Source organism: Nothoprocta perdicaria, unplaced genomic scaffold, assembly GCF_003342845.1.
Source record: "Nothoprocta perdicaria isolate Ctin4 unplaced genomic scaffold, notPer1 scaffold_304, whole genome shotgun sequence".
NCBI lineage: Eukaryota > Metazoa > Chordata > Aves > Tinamiformes > Tinamidae > Nothoprocta > Nothoprocta perdicaria.
In genome coordinates this window covers 510,947-522,699 of record NW_020455538.1, presented here as the reverse complement: position 1 = coordinate 522,699, position 11,753 = coordinate 510,947, and the positions used below count along the sequence as shown (strand labels likewise).

The 11,753-nt window shown below is 42.0% G+C and overlaps 1 protein-coding gene across 1 annotated transcript in view; it reads right to left on the bottom strand.

The window, feature by feature from the left end:
• The window catches only part of NEGR1 (neuronal growth regulator 1), a 117,492-nt gene extending 106,684 nt beyond the window's left edge, over nucleotides 1–10,808 (bottom strand). Inside the window, exon 1 of the mRNA XM_026042473.1 lies at nucleotides 10,795–10,808. Within this exon, the coding sequence (XP_025898258.1) occupies nucleotides 10,795–10,808 (14 nt within the window). The remainder of the gene's footprint in view (nucleotides 1–10,794) is intronic.
• Between the last annotated feature and the right edge of the window lie 945 nt (nucleotides 10,809–11,753).

Below are 11,753 nucleotides of genomic sequence, written 5' to 3'. Positions count from 1 at the left end.
GGGCCGGGGCACGGCCCCCTGCCCGCCATCCCGGCGCGGTGCCTCGCTTGCACCCGCTCGCAGCACGCGGCCTCGGACACACAGCTCCCCGCGGCGCAGCGCGTGGCCTCCCCCTGCCCGGCCGCCCGGAGCCCGGCCTGCCTTCCCCCTGCTCACGGGGCAGCCGTGTGCCCCACACCCCAACTCTCCCTCGCGCACCTCCGTGCACGTCCTCCTTTCGGGGCTAACAAGAATTTACCACTTCCACAAAAGCTAGCAGGACAGAAGCTGCTTCAAGGCGGTGCCGTTGAAGTTCACACTAACAGCTCCATGTAGCAGCTTCTTCCTCCCTTGGGGAATCTGCAGAGGAAATAATCCAGGCCATCTCTGGATGTATCATTAGCCACTCCAAAACCTGGTTCTCAATCTGCTACAAAATGCCACCAATTTAGGAATTTTGTTACGTGGTTTGTTTATCCAAACACATAATTTCTAGTCTAACTGTTGCACAATTGGACAAAAACTGCTGCTCTGATAATCCATAATCTCTTGCAGGAATCCCTCTTGCCAGCATGAGAGAAATTGCATAAGCAGTGCACGCTGTTACATAACGGCACTGCGCGGTTTGGAAAGGCTCGCAGGGGTTCCCGCGAGCGGGCGGGCAGGATGCTCTAACTAGCCCTTCTGCCAGCCTCATACAACCGCACTAGTTCCCACGCGGGATTTTTGCTTCCTCCACTGCTCTACAGACTACATCTTGGCAGGAACCATTTTCCCTGCCCTCGAGACTCCTGGCAAACACCTCCTGTACAAGCAGTGTTCTTTCCTCTATGTGCTTTTACTCTTCTTTTTCCCACCCCATCACATCAGATCATTCCAGCCATCARAAAAGATTCTGGCGTACAGAAAGAGCAGTGTGTCCTCTCGCTAGTCCTGGGTGTTTTATACTGCTTTCCTTGACAGGACTCTGTATAGAATTTCTCAACTATGGAAAMGAAAGCGCTCGCCTTACAGATTTCAGGTACGGACGACTGGCTATCAGTCTGTCCCTGTAATACAGTAATGACTTTTCAGATGCCATCTATGTACTCCATAGCAAACAAGTCCTTGTGCTAGCACATGTGCAACTTTCAGCTGTCCTCATGATGCAATACCCACCTACAAGGACCAAGGCTGTAGAAACTTTCTGCAAGCAAAAGTTGAATATCTAGTATCATGAAATATTACTAGGAAATATTTCTAAATAACTGATTTCTGAGGAAACATCATGCATTTAGATATGGATTTCTCACCAGTTTGGATTCCAACTGTAGGTCTCAGCTGCTTACACTAACAAAGTTGTTTATAGCAAGAGGAGCCACCCCATCTCTATACCCATTCCACATCCAAATATACTCAGCAGTTTCCTTTAGAGTCTTTTTAGACCTRTACCTCCCTGCTGTTTGTGCTATTAAAGCTCAGCAGCAGCAAAACTTGACATTCCAAATACACTTACAGTATATTTGTCACATCTGTGTAGTTTTCAGATATCATTCTTACCATCACTCACCAAGTTCCTTTGTCAGCAATGTCAAAACGTTTCCCCAGACACCACATCCTCTCTCCAGAAGTTCCTCGGGAGCCCAGTGCTACCGGTCATTTGTATTTCATCGGTACTTCACCTGTGGCAGCATATCAGTTCAACAGACATTTTCTCTCTTCTGTATAATTATTAATGAAGAGGTTCCTCATGAAATGACAAACAACTGGTACATTCTCTGCCAATCAGAGAGCTAGGAAGTCAATCAATTTATTTTACAGCCCAATATAAAACGTTGCTTTGTTCCTGATCCTAGCATTGCATATCCCTGCTTCTCAGGCTGTCTTTCTAGCAGCCAGCCCACACACTCCAGGGGCACGCTACTCCTCCGGCTGGTGTTTTCACACACAGACTGTCTGTGAAGCTGAGAAAGAAGTGGGTCTTGCTGAAGTGACGCCTTTCGGGGACTGCAGTAAACAAAAGCTTCCTGTGGTCCAGCTTCACGATTCCAAGCCAGTTACCAAATTGCCATCATCTTTATCCCCCTCTCAAGAGCTGCTGAATGAGAACACAGTGCAAAGTGTAAGCATGGTCAAACAATGCCAATTTTGATTCAAGGATCTCCTACTTCTCAGATACCATCATCCAACCCTCTTCTTCCCTTTCAAATTGCTGGAGTTCCAAGCTGAGATCCACATCCTGTGTGCACAGGAAACTTGATCTGAAAAATGAGTCAGTTCAACTTGACCACAAAGAGGTACCTAGGTGCACTGATGCATAGGTGTMCCCTTGTCACAACAACAGCAGGAGAAAAGATTAAAGCATGAAGAAATTTTCTCTAAAAAGGTTTACTATACCAGATACAGTAGTGACAAACACACCAACATCTATCCTACTTAAACGAGTTCTGAAAATCTATCAATTTTCCCTGCACTTCTCCCTTCCAAGGTTGCATTCAACTAAAGAGCTTTCTCCTTTATGCGACTTTCATTCAGCTGCTCTCCAAGAAGAGTATTTCATCTTCCTCCCTTTTCCCAGACTGCTTGTTGCAGTGGCTGAGTGCGAAGGAGTTCAGATCTGCCAGATCAGCCTCGTATCTTGGAAACTCGTAGTCTGAAGTGAAATCTGGGCCCTTGTTTAACGGAAATATAAAATATTTCTATTACAGCTGGTCAGACAACATTTGCCAAATCACTTACTAATTATGTTTTCCAGCATTTGAGACAGAATGTTTATGAATGTGTTTATGTGTTTGTCGGTGTTATTACTTAAGACTTTGGGAAAAAATTCTTAGACTTTGGGTGTAGTTTCCATATACACATTTGTTTGCTTTTGAGATACAAATATCCAAAATTGTTCAAGTATTCCTATCTAGATGCCAAGTGAAACATTTACTTTGCTTTAGTCTCTGCCAAAGTACCACTAGACTAACGCTAGATTAGACTTAGACTTGCATCATCCCTGGTGTCTGAATGTCCCCCTGATGACTGGCATGAAATAGCAGTGCTCCAAGAACACAAGTTTTTGGTTTTGCTTCTTAAGAAGATTGATAGCTATTTTACATGAGGGAAACCAAACCAACCAACCAACCAACCCCCACTTTCACTAAGTACCTATTCTCAAGTGACACTCTCATATCTGCTTCCCCCCATTTTCTCACAGTGTAAAGCATCACATAAACATAGACAACATTATGTTATTATGTTACAGTGCAAATTCTCCCAAGAAGCATTCGGCCATTGCTCAGCATTCTTARGCAAKKTMWKAMMTTGCYTAAAACTTGAATAAACAATCTATGGTGCTCAAATAAGCTGTCAGGTTTAGATTTTGAACAAGCTATTTCTGATGCTTCTGTGGAACTGCTGTTAAAGAGATCATCTGGACTGATCCCACTGGATCATCACTTGGAAATTTAAAGTCTTCACAAAATGCATTCTCTAAAAAAATTAATCAGGGGACAGGTAAAATTGGATAAAGCTCAGAAAACACAATTTTTGTATGTCTCCTTTCACACATACGCTTTGATATTAAGAATATTTTTATATTTTTAAATATTAAATACAAAAAAAAGTTCTTGTACTGAAATCAACTCAAACTTCATATTAAATATGATCTCTTTCCTAGATAACTTCACAATCCATGTCAGTAGCATCGTTTTGCTGAAGGACTGAAAGCAAATATTGACATCTCCATAAYATGCATTTCCCATTTTCTGCTTAGTCTGTTAAGCATCTATGTATAGAACTGCTTGGTAAAGTACTCTGTAAATTATTTCCCATACTTCAAAAATTGGAAAAATCCTGATGTACTATCTTCTGAGATAGCTTTTTGGAGCTTTAAAACAAGTAGTTTTATGAGCATTAGAACATATGGGCTCTAATTTCCACAGATTTGATATAACAAGCCTGCAGAAAAGCCTAGTCCATATCAGACATCGGAGAATGCACATAGCAGGGGGTGCTCGCAGGCAAGGATGAATGCATGAGTGACCATTTTTGCAAAATGAGATCCAATTACACCCTTCTCAGACATGACACTTTTGTATCACTCCCCTATTGTTTCATTTGACTTGCGCCATGTTCCCCTGTTGCAATGGAAAGAAAGACACAGTGCACGTGTAGTAACACACACTGAMAGCCGTGAGGTGCAAGTCACTTCCATCACCCATGCCTGGAGATGCAACAGTGCAGAACAAAAGGTTGAGCAACTTCTTCAACCTGTACAGACACAGCAGGAAAAGCAGCGCTGAACTACAGCCCTGTAAATTACCTCTCTGAGCTCAGGAGACGTGTGGAAATTCTACACATASCCAGGACTTCGTTCTGGTATCTAGGCTCTTCTGCTTGGCAGAAGCACACATGTGTCTTCAGGTTCTTGATTTTCAAGTTTAATCAACCCATGGTGGGGTAATATTGCACACAGTACAAGGCTATCAATAAAACATTAGTCATATGTGGGTGAATGAAAACATTTTCTTTACCATATGGTATACTATGGAAATAATTGCCAAATGACAGAAGCTCACTAATATTGATGCCAAATACATAGATAATATCGTCAACTTGTGATCAGCCTACATTTTCCTATTTTAAGATATACAAATGAGTGCAGTTTGAAAACACGCAGAAGAAGCTTCATACTGAGGAACTCTAAAAAGAAATATACTCCAAATAAAAATATAAAGTAGCTTTTAGAATCACCTGGACTCTTTTAAATTACAAAGAACTGAATTCACTGTCTAAAAAGTTTACGTKAAATACATATAGACGAAAAAAGGTGAGTGGCAAAACACAAGCATACTCCCTTACTTAAAACATGTCTTTTTGTGGCTACTCTTCTGTAGGGAATATCTTCATYGTTGTGAGCCAAAATATAGCAAAAAATCTGGAGCTTGTGGTGCAACAATTTGCAACTCTATGCTCAAGGTAAGTCAAGACACTTATTTTAATACGGTGATAAAATGCTAAGTACTGTTTAGTATTTGGGAAGTGCAAAAATACATTGACTTTCGGATTTCCTTACTGGTGTGAAAGAAGGTAGTGTTAAGACCTCCATTAGGATATTCTAAGAAATGATKAATAACAGCAAAGTTTACGTGGCTCTCACATGTAACTTACCAGGCCTTTCTGTGTAACCAACTCCAGTGTGTTCTGAAATCCTTTGGATTATACAAATGCATGCTATCCCTAACTTAACTTTCAGACTGGATATGTGCAAAATAGTCATCACCAAAAATCATCATATTTTAAAATCATATTTCCTAACCAAAATATTCATATTGTACAGTAACTTGTACTGGGCTCCATTACGATTATGGACAGCTTGCAACTTGGACAAGACGGGATATGCCATATATCAAAACTTAAGAAGTTTGGACAATCTGTGAAACAGACAAGATCATTCTTCCACATTACAATTTCCTTCATTCATAAGAGAGTATTTTACTTAAACAACTTCTGACATCATACAGAAACATTTACATCCAGGGGGAAGAGCTCTTTAAGCTCATATGCCCCACAGGATGGAAGCATAAAGACTGCATATGCAAAGCAGGAGTGATCAGAAAAGTTAGGATTCTATCTCCATTTTTTGCCTGAAGATAAAAACCCCTGTTGTGGACTTGATAGCTGAGCAAAAGTCTGCTATGAGYACTGCAAAAATCATTCGTAAGTTACTAGCTCTTGTAACTGACACTGCTTCCTGTCTGCTTAGAAAGGGAACCTTCCTTTTGAACAAAAATATTGGTCTTTTTGCTCGATGCTTAATTTCCTTTGGGACAGTAATCATCTATAGTGCAGTGCAGTACTATGGAGACTCCTTTTTTCTTTTTAAAGAATTATAAAAAGATCACATTAGTTGCCTGTGTAAACATGACACCTTGGCCCATCCAAATTGCTTGTTTAAAGGCATTATTATTTAACTATTGAGGATAATCAAATTAAAATCAAATACTTCCAATCTAGATCCATACCTGCCCACAATCACACTTGTTGATCTTTTGGCAGATCTCTACATTGCTTATTGGCTCTACTAGCTTGATGTCATCTGAGCACACCTTATTCTACCACTCAAGTACTGTAACCCTACAATACTAAGTAACCTGCTCAAACGTCAAATCTGGCCCTGCTCAGAGCAATGGACTGGATTAAACACCCCACAAAGGTTCCTTCCAAAGAAGCAATGAGCTCTAGTTTGGATTTAAGAAACGCAGAACAATCAAAGGCAGGATTACCCAAGGCATACACGCAGCAAATCATGTAGATTGCAGCGATTATGAATTTCCAAACCATCATGAATGCATCCCACACTAGCTTTAATCTCACTATTGTAAAATGTTTTTTGGGGAAATATCAAAACTTTGTAAAATCAAATAGTTTTCCACTAATGTTTTTGCCTTATTCACAAAGTCTGTTATTCTGTAACAGAAAGAAAAGGAACGATATGGTTTTTTTTTAAGTGGGGAAGGGAGATGCAATTTTTTTTTGGTCATGCAGTAGATGAAAGAACATGAAGACCATTGATCATATCAAATAAACCAATTTGATAAACTGATTAATGTGCTGATTTCATACTATCACACGTTGTTCTCTGTGTGATTTACATGTATAATTTATCTTACTCATTTAATCTTGTTAATAAAATATCACATTGGAAGTCTGTGCAAATTGCGTGTTCTCTCCCCAGGTATTAGGATTAAAAAGCTGAGGAATCTCTGGATAGTCACTTTGTAAATCTGAGAGAYGGTACAAAGAAATGCCTTACAGCAGATCCGTAACTGATGCTCAAATCACAACCCAGTTTGACTCCACAGGAATCTATTTGCATATCAGTCATTTCTTTTGACTAACAACAGGGGTATCAGCGCTTTTGTGGTGGATATAAACCAATCATCAGAAATGTTGATCACTTTCCTGAGAAATCAATCTCTGCTTCTCACAGCGCTGTTAAGTGAAAATGCATCTGCTCCATTTGGATTCAATAAGACAACCAGTGTTATGACATTATTAAGAAAACACATGAATAAAACAATGAAAATGAGCTCTACTTTGGCCACGCTTATGCTTAAGAAAGGAAATACAATTTCACGGACACATTAATTGGAGACCAGCTATCCCTCTGAATACTAAAGAATTTGTATGAGAAGAGATTAACACAGAATAAAGCCACAGACAACTACAAATCATGATTTATTTAACCAATCCTAAGCATGCAGGASAGCCCATATTTTGAACATTCACACTCCATTCTCAGTGCAGTATGTTAAAAAGATACGGTATCTATCAAATAAATTGAAATAACTTCAATAAATGAACTGCAATCTCCTAATGTACGGTAGAGTTACAAAAAAATGATTATTTCATCAAAAAGTATACCCTAACAATGCAAGTACTCTACAATGTAGCTACAGATTTTGTTCCAGTTTAGTGCGACTACTGCTGAAGTTGCTATAGATACAATGTATTCAAAGGGCTGAATTCCGAATAAAAAATCTTCAACATCATTTCAAGATAATCTTTATTACATACTCAAGCAAATCTGAAAGATTATTGCTGTAAAACCTGCCGATGGAACGCTCATTCGCACGATTTTGAATGATTCAAAAATCAGAGGAACTTTAGAAAATTAATCAGATGATACTGTTCTAAAAGTGATCTGTTGACTTTTTTAAATTACTATTTTTTCAGAATGAAATGTGAGTAAAATAATTTTGCCTGACTGTAGCACCTGAAATATGTATCCAGCATAATCCTGTTCAAGCTGCAGCATATTGTTTAACCCAGTGTCTTAGGGCCTCAGACATGGTTTTGTGTGCCTGGCTACCATTAACTGCTTTAAAACCAGTTAGTTTATTTCAATTGCATAGACAAAAGACAAAAGACCAAATAACATTCTACCAACATCATGAAAATTAGTAACCAGAAAGACTTTATTACGGCTTTCTTTTGCAAAACCCCAACATGAGCTTATCCTTCTTTAATAAAGCRGGAATACAATCTTGAAAAGCAAAATCTTGGGAAACTAGAATTGCTTAAAAAGAAATCCCATCTTTATTTTTACAAAATAAACAAAACATATATGGCAATATCGATGCCCTTAGTTAGGTTATCCCTGTGAAAAATCTCAAATAGTTTCAAAAATGCATTCGGGCAACTTGGCCTGTTTCTACCAGTAGCTCTTCATAAACCTTTGATTAAACAACGATGACATCATTAGACATCTTTCCTGTGTAGCTGCCAGTTGGCAATCACCTTTTCACCTTTATCTTAATAAAGTGCATAATTGTAAAGGCATCTTTTTCAGACTCTGAATCATCCTTTTTATGTTTTCCTTAAATCTTTCCAACTCTTTAACATCTGTATTTAAGATTACTGAAACCCACAACCTGKCCCTAGAATCTATATTATACAGCACTGCTGTATCACCTCCTGCTACTCCATATTTGCAGCCTATCTGTCCAAAGAGCAGATGGGTACAAAACCAGCAGTGGGACATCATCTTCATCTTGACTACTTATAAAAGCAACTAAGCACCAGCACGCCTTTCCATTCATTTGTGTATTGACATAATTTCTTTTTGGTATTGACATACCTTACATGAAGTTAAATGTAAAGGGGTATTTAATTTCAGAATTCACTTAATGTGCGTGGGTCTGAGCAGGGATTACTGACTTTCACGTCAAGTGTTTTGGGAAATGCCACAACAGAGGATGAAGCTGCCACATAATTGATAATCTACGATTATCTTGGCTAAATCTAGCCAATATGAGCCAATACGAGACAATAATGGAAATGATAAGTGGTAATATTTTTTTTTCATATAGACAAAGAGATATTTTATTTACCATAGTATGGCATGGGGTTCAAACGTGTAAAACTGAAGGATTAACAAGAAGCAAACTAATGTAGYCAATGTACTAGTCATCATCTTAAATAGTCTAGGACATAACTTCAGGCTTAATTAAAGTCCTGATGTAGTCCCTGGAAAAAGGAAAGACAAAAAAMCAAGAAACTCTAACAAAAGCCAGCCGTACTTTATCATCTCCAGTAAAGAAAACAGAAAATTTATGAAAGGTGAGTTTTGTCTGGAGTAGAATCTGGGAATTAGCTCATGTTTACTGTCATAATTTTGACATATTTATGTCATAAATATTTGTTAATTTTTAGTCTTCACAGTTTGAAATAACATGTCTATTGCAAAAGTAATAGTGTGCTTATTTACACAACATTGCCAAAAGTGTATACAACATCCAGAATCACTTCTGTGTCACTTCTGTGGCACACTAGGATCACCGGAACCAGTGAACAGATCCTAACATATTGGTAGCAAAGTGTAAAGATGCTTCTTAGTGAAATTCAAATACAAAGCACCATTTTGCTGACAAATCCACAAGCTATTGCATGAGGGAAGAAGAAAAATCAGTGCACTCTCAACAGAAAACACAACAGCCACGGGAGAGCACAAGCCCAGGCCTGGCCTTCCACAGCACGGAAGGCATCTGGCAACTCCTGCAGCTCACCCCATCACTTAGGGACAGGTGAGAGACTTGTATCGGGTACTCATTGCCACTTAAAATGACGCATCAAACAAAGCCAATGCAGCGAAGTCAAGACCAGCACTGCAACAAATCTGTACGTGGCAGATTGGTGACTGTGTTAATGAAGTCACTCAGCTGATAGACAAAATTATTGCTCTTCACTAGATAAAGCACCCTGCATTAGCCTACAGTCGAACACCTACAGGTAGGACACTCAGATGCGCCAGCTGGCTGACAAAGCAGGGACAGCAATGGAGAGGCTACAAACCCTTGGGGAAGTGCATCTAAGCATGAGATGTTAGATACTAGAACAGCTAAATACATCACACTATTGAACAATRCTATCAAAATGATTTAGCTCAAAAAACTAAGAAATAGAAATTTCCACCAACAGAAATAGGCCGATATAAAGTTAACCGTACACAGTAATAAAACACTGAGGCTGCAAAAATCCCTGCCACAGCACACAACGACATAAAATAGATGAAATAAAAAGTCACAAAAGTTATTTTCCTTGCTCAGAAATACTGTAATCTATGAATTCGGGTTTATTATGGTGCCTCACAAGCGCACCTGATTCAGATATGCCTTCATCTGGAGGACCTGAGATGGGAATTTTCTGCTACTCCCATGGTTTAGTCAGAAAAAAAGCAGCCCCGCACTCTGCAATTGCAAAAATTAGATCAAAGATCATCATTCACCCCATACCACTGCCACAACGGTCCACACATTTGTTGCTGTTTACAACTTTGTTGCCAAATGTGTTGTTTTTCCCTCCATTTTCTTACAACAAACAACTATGACTGCCTTAGGAGATGAACTTCATTCTCCTCCCGGAAAGGCCACCACCATGTCTGCATGGCGATGCTTGTGCTCGCGCAGAAGGCCCGTTTACCGCAGACGTTTCCCGGCTCCATCGCTGTCCGTGGGCACCTCCTGGGAGCGCGGTGCCAGGGAAGTGCAGGGCAGTGAGGGACGGTGCCCGCCGGGACCCCCGCTCAGGGACCCCTGCTTCGGGACCCCGCGCCCTCAGGGCCCCGCCAGCGCCGCAGCCAGAGSCCAGGGAAATAACGGGAATTGCGGTCTCGCAATCCCGATGCTTGCCCTTTGGGCAGCATGCAYACATACATGTACGCACACACATATATAGAGAGAGGGAGCAGGAGGCTTTCCGTTCAAGTACTGCCCACGCTCCTTTTCTGCGCAATAATTGCATCTACAGAAATATTTTATTTAAGGGAAGTAAAATAAAACAACTTACCCCAGCGCAGCCATTGCCGYCACGGTGCTCCTTCAGACGAGGAGGATGCGAAGCGAAGCAGAGGCCGGGCGCTGCCCCAGAGCCACGAGCTGCTCCTCTTGCTGAGGGCTCGCACGTTTCGGTTCCTCAACGCCACGCGCTCCAGGTGCGGCTCCATACGGAGCGGGAAGGACCAGYGCCCTTTCTCCTTTCCTCAAAGCTACGAGCACCGTCCATCAACACAGGGCCCAAGCACCCTCCCTTTCTATTTGCTAGTGTCTCCTTTACTCGATCTTCCATTTCTCTGAGAAATGTTTTCTGTAGATTGAAGAATAGCCACGAGTAACCGACCTAGACGCAGAAGGGGCTGCCACAGGGTGCCCCCTCCGCAGGCAGAGCCCTGTCCGCAGCTCCCGCCGCGCTGCGGAGGCGCACGGGCCCGTCCTGCTGCCTCACGCCGGCGCCTGCCGGCCTCGGCACTGCGGCAGCTCCTGCTTTTACAGCCCCAAGCCGCTCAACGCAGTTTTGACTGCAGGAGTTTTCACTTCATCTCTTGCCCAACCAACAGAAACCTTCCAGTTGTGAACTGGTATCAAGAAAAATGAGAACATAACGAAGCTCCCAAGGAAGCAACTTCCTTAGTCCCCTTTTCCCTCCTGCTCTCCACAGGAACACGCAGCATGTTGGGGAGGGCGGCTCAAGGTACAGAGTGCTCCATGGCTTCCTCCTGCCGCTCCTTTCCCCTTCTACTGCTCCTTCCCCGTCCTGCTCTCTTCCTGCCGCTTTCCCCTCTCCTCCTGCCCTCTCCTTTCGCCTCCTCCTGCGCTTTCCCGCCGCCTGCTCCCGCGCGCCGGGCGGGAAGCGGCGCCGCAAGGGCCGCCCCGCGCTGTGGCGGGAAGGGGCGGCCGGCGCCGGCCAGAACCGGTTCAGGGCGGCGAGGAGCGGCCGCCTGCGCGGGTGCAGCGGCGTGGCCGAGGCGG